General features: G+C 35.9%; 1 protein-coding gene across 3 annotated transcripts in view; it reads left to right on the top strand.

The window, feature by feature from the left end:
* The first annotated feature begins 558 nt into the window (after positions 1-558).
* The window catches only part of RP1 (RP1 axonemal microtubule associated), a 167,713-nt gene continuing 141,989 nt past the window's right edge, over positions 559-26,282 (top strand). For 2 of the 3 annotated variants that reach the window (XR_014943384.1, XM_085539559.1), the window contains exons 1-5: positions 559-696; positions 3,640-4,290; positions 5,501-5,672; positions 21,232-21,395; positions 23,279-23,365. Coding sequence is in view for 2 of the 3 variants with exons in the window: in XM_085539559.1 (XP_085395685.1) it covers positions 3,652-4,290; positions 5,501-5,672; positions 21,232-21,395; positions 23,279-23,365 (1,062 nt within the window). In the remaining variant the exon portion in view is untranslated. Of the gene's footprint in view, positions 697-3,639; positions 4,291-5,500; positions 5,673-8,543; positions 14,229-21,231; positions 21,396-23,278; positions 23,366-26,282 lie in introns of those variants that run through there. The other variant, XM_085539560.1, reaches the window with a different exon arrangement.

The raw sequence follows: 26,282 nt of genomic DNA, 5'->3' as shown, positions 1-26,282 counted from the left end.
TCACCTTTTTTTCCCAGGAAGTAGAACTGAAGAATGCCTCATAAAAGGAAAAATCCATCAGACTGTGAAACATTTTATTGAGTATTGTGAAAAAACTGTGGGATTATTTTCAGTGTGATATTTGAATGGAGGAAAATATCAGAGAATCTTCATGGCAGAGATGATCTTTACCAGATGATTGAACAAAAGAAAGAATTGATGCCAAGGGACAGTTAATAGTTTCAAAAAGTTATTGATAAAAACACCACCTCTGAAAGCATTTAATATTTATATTATTACAAATCTATATAGATAAAAATAGAAAAAAATAAAAATAATTTATCTATATAGATAAAAAGAGATTAGATCACCTATGTTATCTACTCCCATTTTTATTTTATGTGGTTCTTTTGAGAGATTTAAGTAAAAATTGTATACATGAAATATTTAAAAGAAAAATAAGGTTTAAATATAATATAAGAGAACTTGCTGAATGAGATAGACTGCTCTGAACAATGGCTACCTAAGGTGAACCTAGTCTGGTGATTAACATTAGCCAAGATTAGGCAGATGGATTATGATGTCTTCTCGAGCTGAGCACACTCAGAATAACACCGAGGATATGCAGTTAATTTGCCATAGACAATCACATGTACAATTTATGAATGTCTGAAAAGAAGCTAACTACAATTTTATTTACATAGGATGTGACTTTGGGTGAGTACAATGAAATTACATGCAATAGTTAACAACTATAAGGCATTGGATATATCCTTGTAGTCTAGAATAAACTGTTCCTTTTAGCGTCTTTATTAAACTGAGCATTTTTTGTGTAAAAACTCTGACAGACTGATTTGTTTTGTGAGACTGCAGGCAATGAGATTCAGTTCTGAATTCTATTCCAGTCTCTTGAAGAATCAAATTCTCAATGCTGTAATTATCAAATTATCTTAACAGATGTTGTGAATCATGTTAAGGACATCTGACTTCAACTTAATTTTAGAAGAAAATGTGATCACCTGTAGAATGAAATAGCAATTTATACAACACATTGATTATTATTTTGTTAAATATTTGTAAGTTGGACGATATCTGAAAGATGCATAAGAATTTTCCGTGGTTAAAATTAATACTAGAATGTGTTAATGTGCGTTATGAAGTCATCAGTTCCCTGTATCATTCATTTTATGATTGGGTAAAGAAGAGTTCTTTTCCTCAGTTACTTTTCTAACTTCTAACTATTAATGTTTATGGTGAAAATTATCATTTTACTTTCTGACTTTGTTTTGGGTTTAGTTGTTGCTACAATGCTGATATTCAGTCTAATAATTATTTCCATGTAACGTATATTGTTTTACTATCGCAAATATTGATGCTTGCATAACTGAATGTTTTATGCCAGTACAAATATCCAGAACAACTTCTAAGATTCTAATTGAAAAGTGTTTCTTATCAGTAGCCTCATGAGAAAATCTACTTAAAAAAAATCTCTTATATGAGTGAACATTTGTATTGTTGGATGAAATTTCTCTCAATTTTTATAAAGAGTAAGAAGTCTAGTGTAAATTATAAGTATATAGTATAAGTATATAGTATAAAGTAGCTGAGAAGCTGAGTTGTTCTCTGGCTACCAAACATTACAATGGTTTGCTCACTGATACCAGTCTGAACTCCTTTTAGCTAGCTGAAGTCATCTTGGCCAGTTGAATGGTGTAATTTGGCATGCAGATCACTGAAGAACATTTCTGCTGTTATTGATGTTTTTGTAGTAAAACATTTCCAGTGCAGAATAGGAAAGTTCATGTTGTAGCAAGCAATACAAATGCCCTGAAAGAATTTCCTCTAGGAATATCACTAGGTACAGAATGAGGCATGAGACTTAAAATGGCTGCTCTAAATTGCGTCCCTAGGCTTAACATGTCTGCCAACACTTCTGTTTAGAACTGTAATGAAAATTTAGGCGGTTAATGAGTAGGTGCGTCAAAAATGACAAGAAACTGTATCTCTCCATGATCTCAGTAGAAGTGGAGGTCTGCTTTACAACCATTCAAAAGCAGTTTTTCCAGCCACCATGGACTGGCTTGTGTAAATTGCTGTTGCCAGGCTTGCAAATTTCTCCCTGCATAGTCCCTCCACTTTTCTGTAGTTGTTTTGTCATTTTAAATGAAGATTTGATAACCTGAATAGATGTGTATGTGCGTACTTCATTCTGTACAGATGTTTGTGTTTTTTTCATTCATATCACTTAAAACAAATATGATTTGCCAAATATACAGTGTATTAAAAAGATGACATTTCTTCCTCTGCCCTGATCATCCTTGAAAAAAAATAATTAAATAAATAAAAAAAATCCAACTAACCAAACAAACATACAATTTTCATAGTGAGAAGAATGTTTAAAAAGATATTAACTTTCCATAAGGGGAAAATACAGAAACTGAAAGCACTGTTGGTTGTAGTAAATAGTAAAATATACCAGAAGACTGTTTGCCATAGTTTTATTAAGGAAAACACAGAGTAGTCAGGAAAAATTGTTCCATTAGTCAGTATGGCAGCTGCATCAAGGTGACACTGTCAAAGAATTTATTTTCTATTATTTTGATGATTAATATTCCCTGAGGCTGCTACACAGCTTTTTAGTAGAACTATGCTAAAACTCCGTCTTTGTGGCTGATTGGATGACCAGTCTTATCTATCCTACATTCTAGACAAGGTAAAATAATCATTCAGATAAAGCAATTTTATTCAATTAAAGGATTGCCATTAATGTATCTGTGTGTAGATCAAATTCACATGGAAAGATTGCAGTGAGAGTGGTCCACTCTCAAGCATGAAGACTATTTACATATTTGTCAGAAACTATCTGACATCTATTTAAAAGACTAGTATTTAAATTTATAAGTCACAGAAAACTGCTACTTCTGCTGAAGAATGTCTGAAATTGTTGTGTCTTCATAAGGATTTTAACAACTTTTTGATTATTAAAAAAATATTTAGTGGTTTTTCAATTAATTTCAAACATTAAAGTGATTAATCATAAAATATAAGACAATATAGAAAAGCAAATGATCTGTCAATTTAAGATGCACTATAACTTTAAAACAATTTTTGGGCCTAATTCTCTTTTCTCTAAATCCAATGGATTTGTCTTGGTGTAAAACTAACATATGAGATCAGAATAAATTGTGCTGTCTTTCAGTTTTGTTATTTTGTACTGAATATGGATTGAGCCAAGGCACAAATTGCTCTCTTCTCATAAGGATTTTACTAATATATTAAACCTGAAATGTTGTCATTAGCTTCATTCTCAAAAAAGTAAGCATCCACTTATCATTCTGGACTGACAAAGTGCCTTCTTCTAAAGAAAGGTCTCTTGTACCAAAATGATAAGAGATTTGAAATTACATTGGAGAGTGCTGGGAATACTTGCAAGTAGAGCTATGCTAACTTAATCCGACAGTACTGGAGCCTTTGTGGAATTTAGAGATAACAGCTTGGATCCATTTAAATCCAGTGATTTTCGGCTCAACTATCTGCTGTTCATTTCTTACAAATTCTCTTTCTGTTTTTGTTTTTTCCTCAAAATTAAGACTGTATTACTGCTACTCATAAGAAAACTTTTACACTCATCTCTCTTTTTTTTTTTTTTCCACCCCCCAGAGTGCTGTCAAAATGAGTGAATCTCTTTCAAGCAGTTACTCTGTGAATCAGCCAAACTCCTCAGAGAGTGAACAGAGTTTATCTACGCGCCATTTCAATGTTACTGAACCTGTAGTGGCCAAAAGGATCTGTTTTTATAAAAGTGGAGATCCTCAGTTTAATGGAATCAAAATGGTCATTAACAACCGGTCTTACAAAACATTTGATGCCTTGCTGGACAGCTTATCTAAACGGGTCCCATTACCTTTTGGAGTAAGGAATATCAGTACGCCAAAAGGGAGACACAGCATCAACAGTCTGGAGGACCTTGAAGATGGAAAATCTTATATTTGTTCCCACCAGAAGAAGATAAAGCCTATCAATCTAGAACGGGCTAGCAGAAAGCCACTGCCCTGGCAGATCAGTAGGCCCGTCAGTGCTCGTCGTCGAGCTGTGCAATTAGCAAAGGAGAATGAAGATGGATTTGGCCATCGAGAAAGTAAAATAACAACTCCCAAAAAGATGCTCGTTTTCAAAAATGGGGATGTAAGACTCAGACGCACCATTGTTCTGGGAAAGAAAAATACACAAACCTTTGAGGCCTTCCTGGATTGCATGAGTGAATTAATGCAATATCCAGTTGCAAAACTATATACCACTGATGGCAGAAAGGTGAGAATGAAGATAAGCACTGATGATTGCTCTATGTTTGCTTCTAGAATATATAATATAATATCTATATAGATGATGATCTCAGTTTAAAACCATTCCCCCTTGTCCTATTACTATCCACTCTCATAAACAGCTGTTCCCCCTCCTGTTTATACACTCCCTTCAAGTACTGGAAGGCCACAGTGAGGTCTCCATGGAACCTTCTCTTCTCCAAGCTAAACAAGCCCAGTTCCCTTAACCTTTCTTCATAGCGGAGGTGCTCCAGCCCTCTGATCATCTTAGTGGCCCCCCTCTGGACCTGCCCTAAGAGCTCCACGTCCTTCCTGTGCTGGGGGCCCCAGGCCTGGACACAGTACTGCAGATGGGACCTCACAAGAGCTGAGTAGAGGGGGACAATCACCTCCCTCTCCCTGCTGGCCACTTCTCTTATTGCAGCCCAGAACACTGATGGCCTTCTGGGTCGCAAGCATGTGTTCTGTATGACTTCATTTCAATATTTAACAACAGAGAAGGACTTGTGGTTATACCTGAAGACCTGAATCTGGAAAGGGAATTCTATGCAGAGGGTCTGTTGATGGCAAATATGTGTTAAAATTCTACATTAGGTTGGGAAAATCACCATGTCTGTGAAATGCAGTTTGCAAGCCTCATTTTGCAGTATATCTTGGAATACAAATTCAAAGACTTTATACAGGGCCCTGAACAACTTCATCTGAGGTTAGACCTTGTTTGAGCAGAGAGTTACACTAGGTGATCTCCAGATGTCTTTTCCAACATAAATTGTTCTAGGATTCTGTCCCATTCCTCTGTGGTGGTAGGTATGAAGTACATTTGTGATGTTATCTGAATTTTCCATTTCTTCCTCCATGTTCATATGTATATCTACCTACAAATGTACATTCTTATTCCTTGGTTGTATATTAAAAGGGAATTTTTATCTATATCCAAGTCTTCTTGAACTCTTTTTCTAGTGTACTTATATAACGAGACATACCCTCATAGAGATAGGAATTTCCTTATAGGAATTGAAAAATTAATTCTTCACTGTGATACATATTTAATAGCCAGCTGCAAAGTAACGTAGAGACTAAGAAGTGAAGATATTAAAGCATGAAAGAGATAAATCTCTTACATCATTTTTTGTGGTTGCTAAGGAGGAGAATTTAATGTCATGGGTTTGTTTTTTGTTCTTTTTTTTTTTTTTTTGCAGGTTCCTAATCTTCAGGCCCTGATATTGTGCTCTGGAGCTGTAGTTGCAGCAGGGAGAGAGCCTTTTAAACCAAGCAATTATGAGTCTCTTGGGTATTCACGGCCTGCTAAATTGCTTGGAATTGCAAATCGTGTGTACCCCAAAGCAAATGCCAAGTCAGAAAGTGAAAACAGTAAGTTCTTTGAATTAATTTATACTTTTACTAATTGGTTCAACTCTCGCAGCATAAGACGTAAACCATGACAATCTTATTGGGATCAAGGATATTCAAAAAGACCAACTGAAACTATTTATTTTTGTTTCAACTCATCTGTAGGAATCAGAAAGATAAAAGTGTTAATTTTCCTTTTAAAATATGAGTTTCTGCTAAGAACTCAGTTAGTATGCGTACTTTCTCTCAAACTGGCTGATTTAGAACAAGGATTCAAATCAAGATATATATTATATTTCAGTGAACTTGATGGTTATTGTTATTTTAATGCACTTAATTTTATTTTTATTTTTTGGTATTACATTTAATAATAGCAGAGATAACAGAGACCCTAAAGGTTACTTCAGAATTTTAAACTATCTAAATTGATTTAACAAAACTTTTGTGCAGTTTTCAGGACTTAGCAAATGGGAATTTAAATTATTCTCCTGACTTTCACCTTTTCCTATGTCACATGGTCAGCATAAACATGACATTCATTATAGCAGTCATCAGTATACAAACTCAGACTCTTTTTGTGAAGCCTACAGAGACTGTTGCTCTTTCCTATATCCTCATGCCTGTGATACATGCTTTTCTTTTGACTACTCAAGAAACCTGCCACTTAGAAATTTCAGTGATTGTGAGATGGCGAGATCAAGAATATGAGGAGAGAAGCTGGGCCAGCTGAAAACCCTCAGGCTATGGGGAACTGATGGGGAAATGATGCAGCAGTAGGGCTTTAGGACGTTCATGAATCCTTAGCCTTAGAGTATGCTGTAGGGTAGAAGTGCTATCTCAGGGGAAATTGTTTAATCCAGAGGTAGCATGCACTCATGATATAGTTGTATGCTATACTGTAGAGCCTAGGGTATGCTATAATTCTTTCTATGCTGAGATTCTCTATGGTAATCTTCACTTTGTCATGGAGCATGCTTCTGTATAAGACACTAAGCTTCCATTTACTTGAAGGGAATTCTTCCATATCCCTCACAGTTTATAATGTCTCTACCAAACTATTCATTTTAGTTTTTCAAGTTCTTTGACTTTCATAGCTTGAAAGCTTTTTTTGCAGGGCATCAGAAACAAGTCAAAATGAATTGGAGAAATGAGAAAATGAATTGGAACATTTTGTGAATGCAAATTCTGAAGAGTCCAAAATTCATAACCAAAACCTGCTTTGAGTCAGAAATCCAGGCTTACAATGCTTAAAAAAAGAAAAGGGGAAAAAAAAAAAAAAAAAAAAAAAAAGGTGAATAGTTGAGAATCTGATAAACTTCTTTGTCTAATCCTTAGTTAACAACAATAAGAGAGAAGTCTTTAACTGAGGGGAAAAAAGCAAAAACAAAGAACAACAACAACAAAATAACACATCCCACGCAGTAATCATCACATTAGTGATTATGTCTGAGTAATTAAATTTCAGTCACTTTTTGTTTTGGTTCCATTATCTGAAAATAGAGGAGGTCGCAATTTTACGTTGGGAAACATTGGGTTTGGTCTTTGTTAGAGGAATTAGTAAAAATTTTTATTTCTGGTTCATGGGAAAGCATATGAATGGGATACTCACAACACATTCCTCCTGAAATTAATTAGACACCCATCTGTATCAGTAATAATCATTAAAGTCTTAATATAAAACAGTTTGTTATTCACACAAACAAAAAATGCTTAAATTCAAGAAATATAGGTAAGTTAATATTACTTGTGTTTAAATACCTTCCTATGAGAAAAAACAGTTCTATTAAATGAAGGCTTCTATAACTTTAGGTATCAGTAACAGTTGTACATGTCTTTGTGTGGGTGTTAATGCACCATTTCACTCACACAGGCAGAACTGCTTGAAAAACAGCAATTTTTTTTATTTTTTATTTTCAATTTCCTTATCTCTCATCTTGTCATGGTTACAACAAGAGGTGAGATGAGAAAAATTTGTTTTAAAAGCCAAGTTATTACGATTACTCAAAATACATTTTAGGAGCATTTAATGTGTATGCAAGCTCTTATTGGCCCATGCTCATAACTTACTGAAGTATAACAGTATTCTCATTGGCTTCACTGCATTTTAAACTGTCATCTAGTGTACTGTAGCATAAAATGCATCTCAGAGTGTCCTGATTTAAATTCAGATTTTATAAGCTGTTCAAATGCTTCAAAAATAGAGAAGTTTACTTCTCCATAGAAGGTCAGTCTAGGGGACTGAATCTGAAGCCTCTAGTCACGTATGTCAATAACACTGCTCATAGTAATGACTCATATGTTGCAGATCATTGGATTAAGACCTGGAGAGATGTATTTACGCATTGGCTGACACATTTTAGCACTCACTGTGAGGACTAATAGGAGGTGTTATGCTAGAGATTGTTAAAGGATAGAAAAAGTATAAAGTTAGCTTAAAGCTCCAACCAGTGCAGGCGTGTGAAACTCTTGAAAAGTTCAAGATAACCTCATCTCCCAGATGAGTACACAATGAGAACATTTATTACCTTTTTAGGCTTTGGAGCTTCAAGTAGAAATATAGCTCAGTCATTTCAGAGTCTATCACAATATAGAAAGAGAAAAAATAGTTAAAAACTTGATATTTTATTAAAAATTGGTTGCATTTTGCTCTCTTAAGTATTTCTTGAAGTTAATAGCAAAATTTTTAATTTTTTTTTCTCTTTACTTTCTAATACTCTAGAAAATAAACTTCATTAAATTCTTTTGTACTAATTTTTCTCATTTCTTCTCTTTTTCTTTTTTCCTTTGCTGCCTGTCTACTGTCTGACCATCTGGAACCTATCCATCATATATGTCTGCTTTACTATCAATCTACCAAATGAATTCGGGTTCTTTAAATATAACTGTTGGTAGTGAGAGCTGAAGTGATCTCTAGCCCAAGATCTCAGATATTCTCAGTTTCTTCTGGTAAAGGGTCCAGCAATGATAACAACTTGAATGATAACAACTCAGATTCTTCCTATCTTCCTGACAATCATAAAGGCATTGGAGGAAATCAGACAGTAAATGGGGAAGACTTATCTGTGGCACAGTTTGAAGATGACATTGAGAAGTCTGTTCACCTCAATGAAGATGGCAGTATGACAGTGGAAATGAAAGTTCGATTCAAAATTAAGGAGGAAGAAACTATTAAATGGACAACAACTGTAAGTCGTGCTGGCCTTTCTGATGAAAAAAATGCCACCATTTGCAATTCTGTGATGGCTGCAGAAGACTGCTTATCTGGTGTAAATGTATCAGAATGTATAAAACAAAAGGATGCTCCATTTTTGGACAGCAACAGTAAAGAAGAAGAAGAGTCATTAAAGCAACTCCATACAGAAGTCTCAGAATCAGAGTCCAATTTAAAAATGGATGCTTATAATATCTGTCAGGGGAACAATTCTGCAGATCTAGATGTAAGCAATGTACCTGAGGAAGATATCAGACCTCATTTTTATAGGCCTCCCACCCCTGGGCCAAGACGTGTTAGAAAAAAGAAAGCAGTAGTTGAAAGTGTCACCTTAGTTTCTGAGAAAGAGGTTCAGGAGAAGACAATAGGACAGTTTTCCTACAGTGAGGAAATACAGAGTGGAGAAAATAAATCTGAGTATTGCATGGTAGCACAGTCAAGCACAAAAAAGTCAAGTGTCAGTAATCCAAAGATTAGTGAGATGAGTGACAGTGACTTATTAAAGCTTTCTACAGAGAATATAAAAGAAGAAATGCTTTTTAAAGTAAGGCACAAAAGTTATGATTTAATTGGAACTACAAATAGGAAGACGGTAGATGTATCTGATGAGCCTGAATTGGTACAGAATGTACTAGAGAAATCAGTTATGGAACAAGATACATATAATACTTTAGTATCAGCCTGCAAAGCCAACATCAGTGGTTTCATGCCATCATCAAAAACATGCAAGACAGCCAGGCCAGTTTCAGCAGACCATATGCATGAATTATGCGATATAAAACAAATAAGAAGATCTCTTAGCTCTTACATTAGATATTCAGAAATTTCTCAGCTGGAAAATGAAGAAATAAAATGCAAAACTTCTGATTTGTCAACTTTTTCTCCAGATTCATTGCATTCAGCCTGTCATGGACATAATCAGATGGAGACTGGATTCTTTCCTACTGTTAATGAAACTGAGAATCAAATCAGTGTCTTGTCTGAATGTGTGATGGCATCACATCTGGCTGATGAAAGCCAATCTGCATCTTCCCTCACTAACAAGAAGAAGAAGAAGAGAAAATCATTGTCCAGTTTTCCAGAGCAAGAGATAAATGAAAATCAAAAAGATGCAGAATTCTCAAGGATAATTGGAAGTGAAGGAATGCTTATCACAAACAAAACAACACAAGTTTCTGCAACCCAAGCTACAGATAACTGTTCTGACATGCTTCAGAAAAAAAGAAATGGATTACTTGTAAAAGACAATGATGGATCTGCCAATTCAGAGAAAAGCAAATGTCCTGAAAATGAGATATATCACCTGGATTCAGTGGAACAAAATGGAATATCATCATCTAATAAGAAACCAAGAGCTAATAGACAGTTAACTGAGGTAAAATTGAAGTCAGGCAAAAAAGATAGTTCCCTTTTGTCTGCAGAAAGTGAAGATGGCCTAATGTCAGTTGATTCAAGAACTGAAACTGAAAACAGCCAGGATGAACTGAGTCCTGCAAAGGAAGGCAAAAATCTCATGACTAATGTCTTTGAACAGACGCCTAACTCAGCAATGATTTCAAATCCATTGTCAGAAATGCCTGAGGATCATAACATAGGAAAAGAAATGGAGAATGTTTTGGAAAATTTAGCATCGAAGAAAGAGAAAAAACAAAAGAAGAAGAAAAATCTGAGTAAAAGTAAAAATAAATTAAGCATGTCAGACAGCGCTATTACACTAGAGGCTCTGAAACAGGAATATTTTAAAGAGGATGTTGTTGAGCATTCACTTGAAAACTGTGTCCAAAGTTGGCTGAAAAACCTGTCACCAAATGCTGTCTTGCCCCCTATAAACAAAAAAGATGGGAATGTAAATGGCAATGACAACTGTCATTTTTCTAAAGAAAAGATTGATGCTTTTATGGATAAAGAAGATAGGTATCTTATCAATAAAGTACAGATGACTGGAAAGAAACATTTGTTTGAACATAATCTAACAAAAAAACAATTAAGGCCTCTTTTTGAATTGGGTACTCCAGAAGAATCAGCCAAACAGTCAAGCGGAAAGCAAACTGATTCTTTGATTCACGATAAAACAACAATAGTAGAAGAAGGCAAGTATTTACTACAGTCAGAGTTTCATCATGCTTGTAAACTACACTTGTTTAATGAAACACATATCAGTGATAAAAAGGTGTCAGAGGGTGATATCCAAGACACCAATCTATGTCAGAGAGAAAGATCTGAAGTTGCTGTTCAAGTTGACTGTACAATTGGCAATGACAAAATTGGAACTGATATTCAGAATAATTGCATGTCTAGTACTTTGCTTCATGAGTTGCAATCAACTTTGCTTGGTCTCCAGAAAGAGCACAGTGGATGCATGGAAAAAACATGCAGTCTTCCAGATCTTTCTCTGCCAGTATTTGGTTCTTCCTCCAACCTTCTCCTAGCATGGCTACTAATTCTGAGTCTGAGAGAGAATTTGATTGGCACAATCAAAGATGATATTCAAAAAGCTTCCTGTAGCTGTTCTGAAATCTTAATGCAATTACAATTCCTGAAACAAGCAACGGTCTTAGAAAAAGTTGATGAACTGAAGGCTGCTTTCTCACATTTTCAACATTCAACAGAAAATAACTTATTACACACTGGGAAGGAACACAGAAAGCAAGATGTCACATGTTGCCATGAAAATATGCCTATATCTGAAATTCATAATGTTATATATTTGCATGAAGATGAAAAATCAGATAAATCTTGTGTTGCAAAGGACAGTTTGAATACTGAAGAAGAGTTAAAATTGTCTGGTGATTCAGAAAGCTGTTCTCATATACAGGAAGAGGTTTGTAGAGCAACAGAGGTTTCAGAATTGAGCTCTCCTAGAACAGAGCTAGATGATCAATATGCCAATACTAATTCAACTAAACATGGCCTTCCATCAGCTATAGAGCTACCTGAAGCAAATGAAGAAAAGGCTTATAACCTGCATAAAAATCCTCAAGATAACACTGATGCATCATTCATTAATGAAGACTCAGATACTTCAATAGAACCTAATTCAACAGCTCACAGTGTTACTTCTAATGATAAAAACTGTGTTTTAGATAAGGATATTTCTGAGATAGAATGCGATGAAGATATTTCACATGTTACTACTGATAATAGGGAAGATGAGATGATTCATCCAAATTTGAATGATGAAAAAGCAAATAACCAACATAAACAAGTTGCTGACACCCACGAAGAATATAGTTACAATGATTATTCTGTACAGGAAGGGAAGGAAGACACGGAAATTTGTGAAGAAACCTCTGAGAGGTCATCTACAAACTCTCCATTATCTTTTTGTTATGAATCTAAGCAAATTACAGAATATGATATGAGTGAAGGAGAACAGAAATTGCAGGTAGAAGAACAGGAGAACAGAACATATTCAGAACCTTCTCAATTAAAAAAATGTTTAAAAAGCCCTGCTACTTCAGATTGGTCAGATTACAGACCAGATACTGAAGAGAGTGATTATAACTTTAGAGCATCCAGTGATTTGACCAATGAAAGTGGGGAGGAAGCAGTACTTGAAAAACATTATAATACTGGCTATGTACAAAGAACTATTGAACGACTTTATGGTAAGGCAGAAGCTGCATTTAAGCCTGACTTTCAGAAAGGATATCCTTATATATCCAAAGTGCTACAGAAAGATACTGAAGAATTCCACTCTGCAGTGGTGACAAAAAACACTATTTTTTCCCAAGAATCTAGGCCTCCTTCTGCAGATAACTTTTCACATTCTTCACTGCAATCACAAGAATTTCCAGATATCATTAACAAAGATGACACTGTACGGAAAAGAGAAAATATTTCTTTACCAACAGGACAACCTACACTTAATGGAGAAGAGACAAATTCTACTGATAACTATTCAGGAGAATTTCCAAAGAAACATAGTCACTCTAGTGCACATGCTAAAGAAGATGAGGGAGTATTAATTGATAAAGGGAAATGGCTTCTCAAAGAAAATCACTTGATAAGAAGATCACCACCCGAGCAGACTGGGATGTATGAAAATTTGGATACAACATCAACAGACACAGTCCTTGATACTAATGGCGATGATGCTCCATATTCACATTTTGGCAATGTGAATCAGTACCCAATCCTCAATGAAATCTCTTCTTCAGAGCTTGAAGACATGGCAAAACCCTCTAAAAATTTTTGCAATTACTTCAATATACCTCACAGCAGTGATTCAGACCCTTTGCAGGATGACTTAAGTACAAAAAGTGGACCTAGTCTCAGTGGTAAAACCACCTCTCTTCCTGTAGGAAACAAAGAAAAGGTCAAACCTTCAGCCACAGTATGTCCTGCTTCCACTCATCTTTCCACAGAGGTTGATACCAATTTTCCATCTTTTGCATCGGTAGAATTTAGATTGCCTGATAACAGGGTGCATCCATTGGAGCCTCATTTGAATGATGAACCCATACAGTCTCAGCCAACTGATGATAGTAATGCTAACAGAAGTGCTCTTCGGGAAGAAGATTCTCTGGATAAGCTCCATGCTATATGTGGCCAACATTGTCCAATACTGACGGTGATGGTAACACCGATTAATGAAGAACAAAGAGGATATGCTTACCAAAAAGCATCTGATATTGAGAACCAGCTAGGTCTATGTTTGTTGACCAAAAATATCGAACATTTGCAATGGTCAGGCAAAAATTTAGTAACAGGTGAAAATAATTGTGTGAACCTGAAGAACAACTTAATCAATAAGATTGCCTATAGTATTTTTAATAGGCTTAATGCTAGTAACACCCTAGATTTTATTGGTAACATTAGGATACCAATGTCTTCAACTCTGAAAAATGAGATCAGTTTAGAGACGTCATATAGCATAGGGGATGTGAAAGCAAAACCTGTGGTAATTAGCAATTGTCAAAACAATGTATCCAAGCACATGCCTTGTGATCATATTGTAGGCACAAATAATGAGCCATCTAATACAAAGCCAAAAATGTGCCAAGCATTAAGGGTAAACAGAAATCATATTGGAGAAAAATTGTCTCCCACAGTAGGGGATTCAGTAGAAACTCAATCTGAAGTACTTCTGAAATGTGGCACTTCTTTAAATATTATTGAGCATAATGCCTCTGAGAACATAAAAAATGAAAATGCCTTTCCTACAGAAGATGAAGAGGAGGAAGAAGTTTACATTTGTGCGGTTGAGAATGGATGCAGCAAACATAAGAAAGCCACATAATAGTGGTCTTGGAAGTCCTGTAACATCTGATCAGTGACAACATCTTCCATAAACGTATTCACAAATTGTACCGCTAAATGTCACATCCAATGAAATTCACAGTGAGAATACACACAGATAAACATAAATCACAATTGTATAAAATTGCTGAAATACAGATTATTATTTAGATTCTTTTTTTTGTGGGAAACATTATAGAAAATAAAAAAGAAACTGTTCTAAGATGATGATTTATTAGTTAAAAAGCTGCTTTCCCCTAAATGTTACCTGTATTAGTAGTATATCAACCTCATTAGAGAAACAACTACTGCTTTTTAGAGCAAAGAATTAACATTTAAAATACCTTAAGTTTTAAATAAGATGTCTGTATTTCATGAAATTTGAGAAATGGTTTGATAGTTATCATTCAGTATAAATGCTTAGTCCTGTACTTAATCAACTGTAATGTTTAATTTGAAAAGAAAATTAGGAAATACTATTTAAATACTGTATTGCAATGAAAAGCAGGAATCAGTATTCATGTTAGTTTTATATAGTTTAACATTATCTCAAATAGCAATTTCAGTTTTTAAAGCCAAATTCAGAGTAATTAAGTGAACAAAGAAGTCTTTCAGTCTATTTCTAGGAAGGTCCAGACTCCAAGTGACATTTGCCTCTTTTATCCTATCTGGTAGGATACTAGAAAAGGATCATACCTATTCATTACATAGAATTGCACGGGAACTGTGAAAGGGAAACTGTGCATCAATGGACTTCTTGATTGCTATTGCCATATTCCCTTCAAAGGCAGCATCACTTACTCCTAAAACTATTCTATGTACTTTATAAGTGTTAACTGTGTGGTTTTTTTTTTAACCTCTGTATTATGTTATCCGTGTCTTTTCTTTCTTCTTTCTATAAATATGAAGTACTATGAGAATCTTTGGAACATTTAATATTATTGTTAATATTATTAATAATAATGTGTTTCAGAGTCTGTCAGTCTGTTATCAAATTATTTTAGATACTTGTTTACAGCATTTCTTAATATCCTGTGTATGTAGTATGCATTTATATGTGGTTTACAATTTTCAGTAAATGGTTTTAAATATAAAATTGGAGAAAACACATATATTGTGATTTTTAAGAGTATTTCTTTCTTGTTATTTGTTTTTGTTTTACTTTGTTTAGATTTTAATCCTTAATACTGCACATTTAATAAATGTCAATAAAGTCAGCATATCTGAAGGAGGAAGGTGCTATTTTTTCAGTTAAAGAATATGAATTTGGTATTCTGTACTATTGGAAGCCGTGACTGGACTAACTGGCAGATCTATGCTGCCACAGACTGGGCTACAGTTATTCAGATATCTAGACTGGGGACCTAATCGAAGCCTGACCTAAATACCTTTTGGCACATGAGCCTTGATTGTCTCCCTTTGGCAAACAGGGAACATGGAGGAGAAGCAGAATCAGGATCTGGAGTGTGAGGGGGTTGCAGTACAGGTAGGGAAACAAACAGCTCTTCATTTCTTTTTAGGAGGCTAGTGGCAGGTATATTTCCTCATAAATAGCTGATATGTTTCTATCTTTTGAAGCAGTATTATATACTTGTAATAAATGAAATTTACAACCCTGATGCAATCCTGATTACATGCCAAGCAGCTGTGTGCTTATGTGATGACACTGGCCATGATTCTGATGTTCTTCCTCCCATCTCCCCATTTCTGGGTATATTTCTCAGCATGTTTTAGAACTGCTCCAAATGGAGAGTCTCAGTGGTATTTTTTCATCCTTTTACATATCAGTGAAGAACTAAAACCTATGGATGAATAAATAAACATTAAAATCACTCAAATCTGACTAAATGCCATATTGCATGCTGTGTACCAGAAATAATGCCTAAAGGTTACACAGACAGTTATATACATGACTTCATCACTTGCAGTTTTTAAGATGGATTCACATTCACCCTACATGAAATTCATAACACCTTAATTTATTCCAGTGTTCCAGAGCCTTTAATCATATGCAGTGTTACTGAGCAAACCGAGAACTCAGGTGAGATGTGGGGCACGGCCTCAGGTTACAATCAAGAGAGACCACAGCAAGTGGTGAAATTATCATTATATTCACTGAAGATCTCTTCATTTCTGTACATTAACTAGAATAGAAGGAATAAAATGGTCAGCTCAGAGCAGGAGGACAAAAGGTTCACAGAGGTGTTACATAGGGCTTATATATTCATTAATGATTCAGAGAAGATATAGAATATTAAGTAGCTGAGATATGCAGAGAAAATAAAATTGCTTTTATTAGGTAAGATTGAAGAGAGACCTTCAAAATTCTGGTGACTGAAGGAGGGAAAAACACTTTGAGGAGTAATATGAACTACTTATATATAGCTTAATTCTGTGAATTAACTGCAAAATCCATAGAGAGTCTTTCTGAATGAGTCAGGATGAAATATATTTGGAAGTGACAAGCATATCAAATAATGTGTTAAGAAAAGAATAGAAGAAAATTCTGCAGGCATTTAATGGCTTTATACAGATTATGCCATTCTTCTGGAAGGAATGCAGTTTTGTCTTACTATTATTGAAATGAGAAGTATCAACTATCTCTCATCTTTTCCTTCTACATAAGACAGTCTCTCCATTTCCTCTAATCATAATGTTTGTCTTTCTTGGGAGCTATTCTAGTTTCAGTTTTTTTTATTTATTTATTTATTATTATCATCTTGAATGGCATTGCCAGAACTTATTGCAACATTTAGAAGACTGTGACTCTGAACTCTTCGACACTGATCAGAAATTTTCTCTGTTGAATTTTTTTCTCCTGGTGCATCTTACAGTCATATCTATGCAATGTATTAAGTGATTTTCTCTATTTTTTTCCCTTTTTTTTTCTTTTTTTCTAACTGATAAGTTTACTATTTATAACATTATGCCTTACTTGTATTTTTAAAATGCATTTCCTTAGATTTTTTTGCTGTTGCACATTTGTTTTTTTTTTTATACATATCTGCATTTTCTTATCCTCCAATCATATTACAGAAGCGTTGCTATGGATTGTATTGATGAAAATATGAAATCCAGATAAATCTCTGTACAGATTCCTGAGTGATTTACTAGTATCTCTATAAATGAATACCCCTCATTTCAGTACAAATCCGTGTGTGCTCTTGTAGCTTTTCTGAAGCCTACATACCTCACTTATCTTTTAAGAACCATGCTGCAGGTGTGCTTGCTTCTTCAGAGTTTGTTACCTCTGAATATGCAGATCCATGTTTTGTGCTAGTAATAACTTCATGTCTTCATTTGTGTCCTCCTCAGTATTAGATGTTTCCTTCATTTTACTGTTCAGAATCCTATATTATTCATTACTTTTTTACATTTATCAGATGTTCTGCTTATGTGCATTAAAACTGCCTGTAGGGAATGAACAAGTTCAGTTACATAATACTTGAAACCATGCTTACTAGTCATTATGGTACTTTCATAATCTCTCTGGCAAAAGAAAATGTTTACCATGAATACATTCCAAGATATCAAACTCTTCTTCACGTCATATGTGAGTAATCAGATGATTTTTATCATCTTACATCACCTTTGACTTCTATTTTAGAATTTCAGAGAATTCAATTTTCCCCTAGCTGATCACTTACTTCAGCCTGCTAGTGGTATTTATTCATTCAACCAGTAGTTTTGGCAGTAGTGTTTGTTTCAAAATAAAGAACATCTGGTGAACGTACTATTTTCATAAAGATCCTCAGTTTTGTAAATTAGCTTCTAGCAATCGAGGTATTCTGTGTTTTTTGAGTTTGTTTGTTGCTGTTGTTTGTTTTTTTTGACCTGGTATTATGTTTTTCTGTGTCATCTGTTTCTATTTGGACTCCAATGACACGACCATCATTTCTTCTTTTTCTAAGGCTGACTTTCCAAATTTTTCTCTTAGACATCATGTAGTACAACAATGATGTTCCTGTTTTTCTCTATTATCTTCTTTGCTGTTACAGGATTTTGTTTGACTCACCCATTTTTCAGGCTGTATCATCAGCAGGTTTCTGCAAAGCCATGCAGTTCTTGTTATACTAGATACACCTGCATAGAGGGACTTTGATGGTGTACACTTATCCAAGCTTGTTAGTTATAAGTGAGATTAACATGTAGGTTCCCTGTCATGCCTCACAGGAAACTGGGTGAAGTATAGAACTGCCTTGGTAATAGAAACAGCAAGCTAAATTCCGCTGTGAACAAAGGAGATTACAGCAACTTTTAAGAAGGGTCACAAAAGTTGTTGGAAAATGTGATTCTGTGAATTATTTCTCTTCCTCAGGCCTAGCAGTTAGCACTTATTCACTGTACTTCTAGTTTAATGTGTTGAAGCTGTAGCAATTCTTTTAAGGATGAAGTTTAATCTAATGCTAAGAGTAACTGCTTTGCAGTTCATTATTTAATAATGACAAAATTGTTACTTATAACTGTATATACAATATTTGTGTACTCACAGTATTGTTCAGAAAAATGCTACAGTGTCATCTCTCGGGTAGTGGTGTACACTCCAAAGTCAAGGTAATAATAACATAATTCAGATTCCTGCACCTAAGTAATATATCTTCTTTCATATTATGTCTACATCCTCAAAAATTTTACTTTCTACTTAGACCATTTTTGGTCATAAATCTACAAATATTTTTCAAACAAATAAGTAAATACCAGAATGCTACTCTAGGACAGATGAAGTGGAAAGAAAAAAAATAGCAAATTTTAAGTAAATAGGTCATAGATCACAGTTAGTCCCCAGGGTAAAATTTTAAGGTCACTGTTGACCTTCAGAACCATTCTGTTTTCAGTGCTAGTCTTCAGCTAAAAGAAAATGTTGTAGATCTTGTGAAGGGAAATGCTATTTGGAAAGAGAGAATTATAGGAAAGAAAGTGGTTTTATGCTTATTAGAGCTGACAATTGACTTCTCTGTATGGTAAGACTGACCTGCTACAGCAGTATTATTATGCTAAAGCTGAAGAATTAGTGTCTGGTATCCAGCAGTACCAGAACACCTGTATTTACAAATAGCATACTACATATTTCAAATGTTCATAATTTATCTAGTAAATACAGTTTTTAAATTTTTTTTTAATTTTTATTTATTTATTTTTTTTAATGAAAGTAGTTCTTTGTCTCATAAACCCCAGCTGATAGTATACTCTACAAATTCACTGATCTTCAGTGATACTACTGTCATTTCAAGATAATGGATGATTCAGGCAGAGCTGAAATCAACAGATCCAATGTTACAGTATTATACAGTCTTTCCTAAGACATATTTGTGTAACTGATGCTAATACATGTGTCGTTATTGAATAGCTCAGATATGTGAAAAGATTCATGGCAGTTTCATAATGAAGTAAAAAATATTCACGCTGCTGCATTTCAGGACTGGCAGTTTTGTCCTCAAAGATGAAGCAAGGACTCTGTTAATGACTTACTGACTCTTCGCTCAAAGTCTGGGGAACAATATCTATTTTAATGGTTTCTAATTCTACACCACTGCAATTCCCAAAGAACGCATGATTTATGTACTAGCATAATGGCCACACAGAACAAAATGCTTATAGCAAAAGCTTGACTACAAGCAGGACTCATAGATTCTACCATCAGACCTCATTAGAGGTTAGAATTTATAATGTGTCTATACTGGGCACTTTTTTCTGCCTTTTATTAAAAGCAGTATTAATAATTCAAATGTAGCAGCTAAGAGGCATGGAGGACATAGATTCTCCACTCATTTGTTTCCCATTCAGAAATTTACTGACACAAACAGCTAGACTAGGTCTGCCTAATCTATTTCTTAAACAACTTTTCTTTTAGATAAGGCTAAACATGAGCTAATAAAGGTACTAATCCTGCCTTATTTTTTCTAGAATGCCACAGAAAACTAAATGCAAATTCCTCAAATCAGTCTTTTCATTGGTTCTCAATAATAGTCAGCTGTAGCTTTATCCTGTGTATGTATCAGTGTCTGTTAAATTATTTAAGAAAGTGTGCATGGCTAATGCTGAAAACACAGAGTGATACTGGAAACAAAATTGGTTTCACTGAATCTTACAGCTGAATTGTAGTAATTCTTATTGCCTGGAGTTTAAACACGTAGATCTATTTTAGGCATCTCAGTCAAGAAAAAAAATCATTATGTCATGCCCTTACTATCTTATTTCCCAGTGTTTTAGCTAGAAAGGATATGATGAGGATGCTGTGATGGATGGAAAAGTAACATAAGTAAAGTGTAGTGTAGGTGGCAGGGATCTTCTGTAATTAGTAATGCTCTTCAATACTACTGTTGTGCTTTAAAGGGTGTTCTTTTTTGAGAAAGTTACATTAATCAGTGGTGCTAAACAATATTTGTAAGCTTGAGAGGTGCTTAAATGTTCATCATTTGAGATGGGAATCAGCTGTATTGAGAGTGTTTTCTTAATAGTCCTTCCTAATACTGTTGTTAATATGAAAAACTGTTATCAGCCACCCCTCAGTGATATCATTTCTCTTAACTCCATGCTCCTGATACTCAGCTTCCACTAAACCAAAGTCTAAATCCATATACTTGGTCTTGTTAAAAATGAAATTAACCTGTAGAAAGAGTATTGATATCTGAGGGTATAATGCCAACACTGCAATGCAAGAACATATTGGGCAATTTTGTCTGAGCTGTTACACCTGCACGGCTTTGTAGACATACCTTAAGAGTCCTTAATGCTTAAAGCGATGAGTTTGTCATTCCAGAAGTAGCTTGTTGAGACCCTGCAAAGGTGTCCTTACACAGCACTGTACTGGGCAGAGCTGACATATCCTAAACAAACAGGAATACCTATTTCATACAATTTAATGCAACGTTTCAAATTTTGTGTTTGAAAACTGATACACAGTCATGCAATTTGAGATTGTCAGGTACCACATGCATACAGAAAAGATGTGAATGCAACCTGACGTTTCTTGATTTTCACATGCACAACTTACCACAGACAATATTTGCTGTATCTCTGGGAAATACATATTTTTATATTCGATGTGATAGTATTTAAAATTCTGATTACTGACACTTTGGAATCTTGAGCTTCAGTAATTCAGCAAGTCTTTTTATCTTTTGATAGCTGGGAAATGGAAGGTGTCAGTCCTCACCAGCGATATGCCATCTGCAGGAACAAGTTCAAAGGTTTATATCATATTGTATGGGGATCATGGCAGTTCAGGGCCTATTTTTCTTGATGGAGCGAAGGGGAAATTATTTCAGAGAGGCAGTGAAGATGTCTTCACAGTAAGTAATAAATATTTATTGCGTTACTTTCTTGTGTCCTGCTAGATTACATGAAATTTCAAAATCTATGTGATATTTTGTACAACACATACATCTGTAAAGAAGAAGCAGGACATAAACAGAGAAATAAATGTAGTATCCTTTTCCCCTAACCCATCAAAAAACTGTTTTGTTCCAACATATTACTTGTCTCCTTAAGAGGAACTACTGATTAGTTTATATAGTGCCCAAAAATACTGGTAAGAGGACAACTGATACTTCTGTAGTTTTAATATTTGAAGCGGAGCAACAATATTAAAAATGAAGTGACTTGTGAAGAATTAGGGGGTGGAATAAATTTTGAACTTTGTTAAAACTTTGCTGTCTAATTTCAGTTAACAGCTCCCAGTTACACATGTAAATTCCTCCTCTCTCAGTCTTTTTCCTTGATGATTTAAATGAGCCCAAGTAGGGTCTCTTATCAAGAAACGCAGTTTAAGCATATATGTGGGACTGTCAATGTGAAGTCTAGCAGGTAATGTAATAAGACCATGTAATAAGTAATTATTTCCATCCTTAGCATCCAGGATAGCAAGTACTTTTCTGACAAATGATACTGAATGGCAGTATTCATGAGGAACTCACCTGTTTCTGGTCTCACAGCTGTCTGGGATGTAGGAAATGAAGCACTTAGGTCTCACCAGCTGATGGAGTTTCTCAGGAGAATCCAGCACCTCTGATATTCTGCCAATTTCCATGTGCAATATGAAAAACAAAACTGAAACAAGATTGAAAGGAATAGATAAAATAAGTAACTAGTGTTAAAATTACTGTTGTAAGAGATGTTTAGTTCTGCTTTCTGCTCCTATTACTGCTATTCATTTTTCCTCATATGTCTCTTACATGCAAGATGTGGAGACAGTCCCTAGTTTGGAAACTGGGATTCTCCTCTTAGGTGAATTTCCATGGCACTTAATACAGTTCAGGAGGGTGTACTATAAAATGTATAGGAGTCAAGCCTCTCTGCTTGCTTTTTGTGCTAGATCCAAGTTAATTATGGTCTGTTCACAATACAAAGAATTTGGTTCACACCCATTTATACTGTAAATTAAAACTTGGAAATAAATTCTGTAGAAAGCATGAAAAGGACAGCAAAGGCTACATCATAAGAAAAAAAAATGCAGCAAGGAGAGGCACTCGCAGTATATTTCCAGTGCCTTGAAGATAAGCTTTCTGTTTCTACATTTAAGTTCATGACTACTTGTTTGAATAACCTTCACATGAAGTGATTCCCTCAGCACCCTATTATCTGTACTGGGTGTACTCATCCAGCCTGCCCAAGAGTTAATCTTTCAAATACAGCTTTTAAAGTGGATTTAATTGAAATGATTTGTAAAAAGAAATGTCAAAGATGAACACAGTTGTTTCAGAATTGTAAAACATGCCATTCGAGAGGGGCAGAGAGAAACTCAGAGGTAGTGGGAGATGCCAGGGATACAGAATTCATTTTTTAGCAGGTCAGTGGTACAGATGCTAAACTGAGACATCCTTTGGGGTCAAGCTATATTTTTTTAGTGATGCCTACAATCTGTATTCATCTCCTACTGAGACCAGTATTCACTGGGGAACAAAACAGCTGCAGCAGCATCTTGAATCATTTAGATGGGGCTGGCGAACCACAGGATTTGTCATGTTTTGTTTTTTTTTTTCTTTAAGAGAGCAAGCATCCAATAGTAGACTGGAGCAAAATATTTTAGAATCACTAGTTTAAATATCAGCATAGTTAGTTCATCTAAGCTAAAATGTTACTGATAGTTACTAAATGAACTTTTGTTGTATTTTTTGTTGTAAAACTTGTGTTTTAAGGAATGTACTGTATTTCATCAGTGGTGTTCCTTTTACAGGTTCATACAGGAAACATAGGAAGTCTCTACAAAATACGCATTGGACATACTAATGCAGGAAGTTGCCCTGCCTGGCACTGTGAAGAGGTAAAGAAACAAGAAGGAATTTTATCCTTCCAAAAGCAGTCTCTATGACAATAGTGTCAAAACATGTCAGAAAAATTCTTTGGGAGAATTATGTTAGCCTCATGAAATACTTGTAGCTTTGCTTAAGAGATTATTTATTGTGGAGTGGATTTATGAAGAATGAGAGGCAATCTATCTTCTTTGCTTGCTTGCTGTTTAGTGAGAAATGTATATTGTATTTCTTTAAAAGTGCATGAATGAACAGTAAGGAAAACAGCAAATTTCTCTACTGTAGTCTTGAGTCTTCTGTAGCTTTTGTGTGCCCAGAGTTTGTTGAAACCTAGGAAGGCACTGAACTCAGTCTTGCCAAGTCCTCTTCAAATTGACAACTGACCCCTTGTTCTTATTAACAGCATCAGAGCTACACTGCAAGTGTTTCTAATTCTGTGACTCTGAGGAGGCAAAGATAATGACAGATTACTTTCCCTCCTCCCTTAAAAAAGATCTCAGTGCCAGAAAAGCAAAGTTGCTGGAATATGCAGCGAGAAAATTAGAAAGGCAAAAACCCAAGCTTGTGACTCAGTCTGGGCACTGTAGCGCTAAGGAGAATCTCCATCCTTTTCTTTCCTTTACTGGATGTGTTTGAGAATATGACCACTGAGGATAAGGAAAAAGCTGAAGTTCTCAATGCCTTCTTTACATCTGTCTTTAATTGTATGACTGGTAATTCCTAGAGTACTCTACCTCCTGTCTTGGAGGCCTGGGATGGGGAGCGAAACAAACCCTTCATGATGCAGGTGGAAAAAGTTAGAGACCCACCCAATTTAGGCTGCCACAGGTCCAATAGGGATACACCAAGGATGCTGAAGGAGCTGTCAGAAATGATTGCCAAGCCTCTTTCTACTGTCTGTCAGCATTCCTGATAAACCAAAGATGTTCCAGATAATTAGAGGCTTGCCAATATGACTCCCATCTACAAGAAGGATTGTGAGGAGGATTTGGAGAACTACAAGCCTGTCAGCCTGACCTTGGTGCCAGGAGATGTTATGGAGCAGATCATCTTGAGTGAGATCACACAGCAAGTGTAGGACAGCTCAGGAATTAGGCCAAATCAGCATGGGTTCGTGAAAGACAGTTCATGCTTGATCACCTATTTCTCCTTCTGTGATTGAATTATCTCCCTGGTGGATGAGGGAAAGGCTATTGATATAGACTACCTAGACTTCAGCAAAGTCTTCAAGAGTGCTTCCCACACTATTCTCCTAGAGAAGCTGGAAGCCAGTGGCTGGGACAGGTACACTCTTGGCTGAGTAAAGTACTATTTGGATTGCCAGGTGCAAAGAGTGGCAGTAAATGGAATTAAATCCAACTTGACATTGGTCATAAGTGGTTTTCCCCAGAAGTCAGTACTGAGGCCTGTTCTATTAAGTATCTTTATTGATTATTTGGATGAGGCCTCCACTTTTGGATGCTGGGTCCTCCACTATGGCCACAGCAACCCCAGGCAGCACTACAGGCTTGAGGCAGAGTGGCTGGAAGACTGTGTAGAGGAAACGGACCTGGGGGTGTTGGCTGACACTTGGCTGAACATGAGCCAGCAGTGTGCCCAGGTGGCCAAGAAGGCTAATGGCATCATGGCTTGTATCAGAAATAGTATTGCTGGTAGGTACAGGAAGGTGATTATCCGCTTGCCCTCAGCTCTGGTGAGGCCACATCTTGAGTAATGCATACAGTTTTGGGCCCCTCATTACAACAAAGACATTGAGGCCACAAAGTGTGCCCAGAGAAGGCAGTGAAGCTGGTGAGGGAGGACTGGAGCACAAGTTTTATGAGGAGTGACTGAGGGAACTGGGACTGTTCAATCTGGAGTAGAGTAGGCTCAGGGAGCTCCAGGAAAGGAGGTTGTGATGAGGTGACAGTCACAGTCTCAAAGTCTCACAGTCTAGTGCGGGTTGGAAGGGACCTTAGAGATCATCGAGTCCAACCCCCACAATCAGCCTCTTCTGCTGGGTAACAGTGAAATGACATGGAGGAATGGCTTCTGGTTGGATGTGATGAAAAATTCTACTCTGAAAGGGTGTTGAAGCACTGGAACAGGCTGCCCAGGGAGGTGGTTGAGTCACCATCCCTGGAGGCTTTAAGGAAACACGGAGATTTTGTACTAAGGAACATGGTTTAGTAGGCAACACTGGGAGTAAGTGGATGGCTGGACTAGATGTTCTTAGAGGTCTTTCCAACTTTTATGATTCTATAAAGTGGAGCGAATCTTTCTTTAATAGGAGAGTGGTGAGGTCCTGAAACAGGCTGCCCAGGGAAGTTGTGGATGCCCTGTCCCTGAAGGTGTTCAGGGCCAGGTTGGATGGGGCCCTGGGCAGCCTGATCTAGTAAATGTGGGAGTTTGATGGCCCTGCCAGGTAGGGGGGTTGGAACTTCATGATCCTTGAGGTCCCTTCCAACCTGGGTCATTCTGTGTTTCTGTGAATCAGCAAGTTCTGTTTTTGGTTTCAGTTATTATACACAGCACATGGGTAATTGGCTTGGAATGAAAGTATCTGGATTTTATCCTTGATGTTAGTCATGTACTATGAGTGACAATGATAGGCTATTCATGCCTGAAACTCTTTCCTCTTTGCGCCACAGTTTCTTATCCTTCAGTTAGGAAAAAGCAGTTGATAAGCTTCTGATAAACTCAACATTATAATCATGCTAATTTATACCTGTTTAATACAGAATGCCCATTAATGTTAAATATCCACTGTTTTGAATTCTGTGATTACTTGATGTTTTATCAGTTGTTTTCATTTGGGGCTGAAACTCAGTTAGAAGCCACAGTATGATCTGTGTATGACATACGTAGATTGTGTATGTATATATATATGATAATATACGTCTACATATTGTGTGTCTACATATATATATATGCATATATATATACATG

The sequence above is a fragment of the Coturnix japonica genome, chromosome 2 (assembly GCF_054131305.1).
Source record: "Coturnix japonica strain WE chromosome 2, WE-NBRP24, whole genome shotgun sequence".
Classification (NCBI taxonomy): Eukaryota; Metazoa; Chordata; class Aves; order Galliformes; family Phasianidae; genus Coturnix; species Coturnix japonica.
This window is presented reverse-complemented; position numbering and strand designations above follow the sequence as displayed.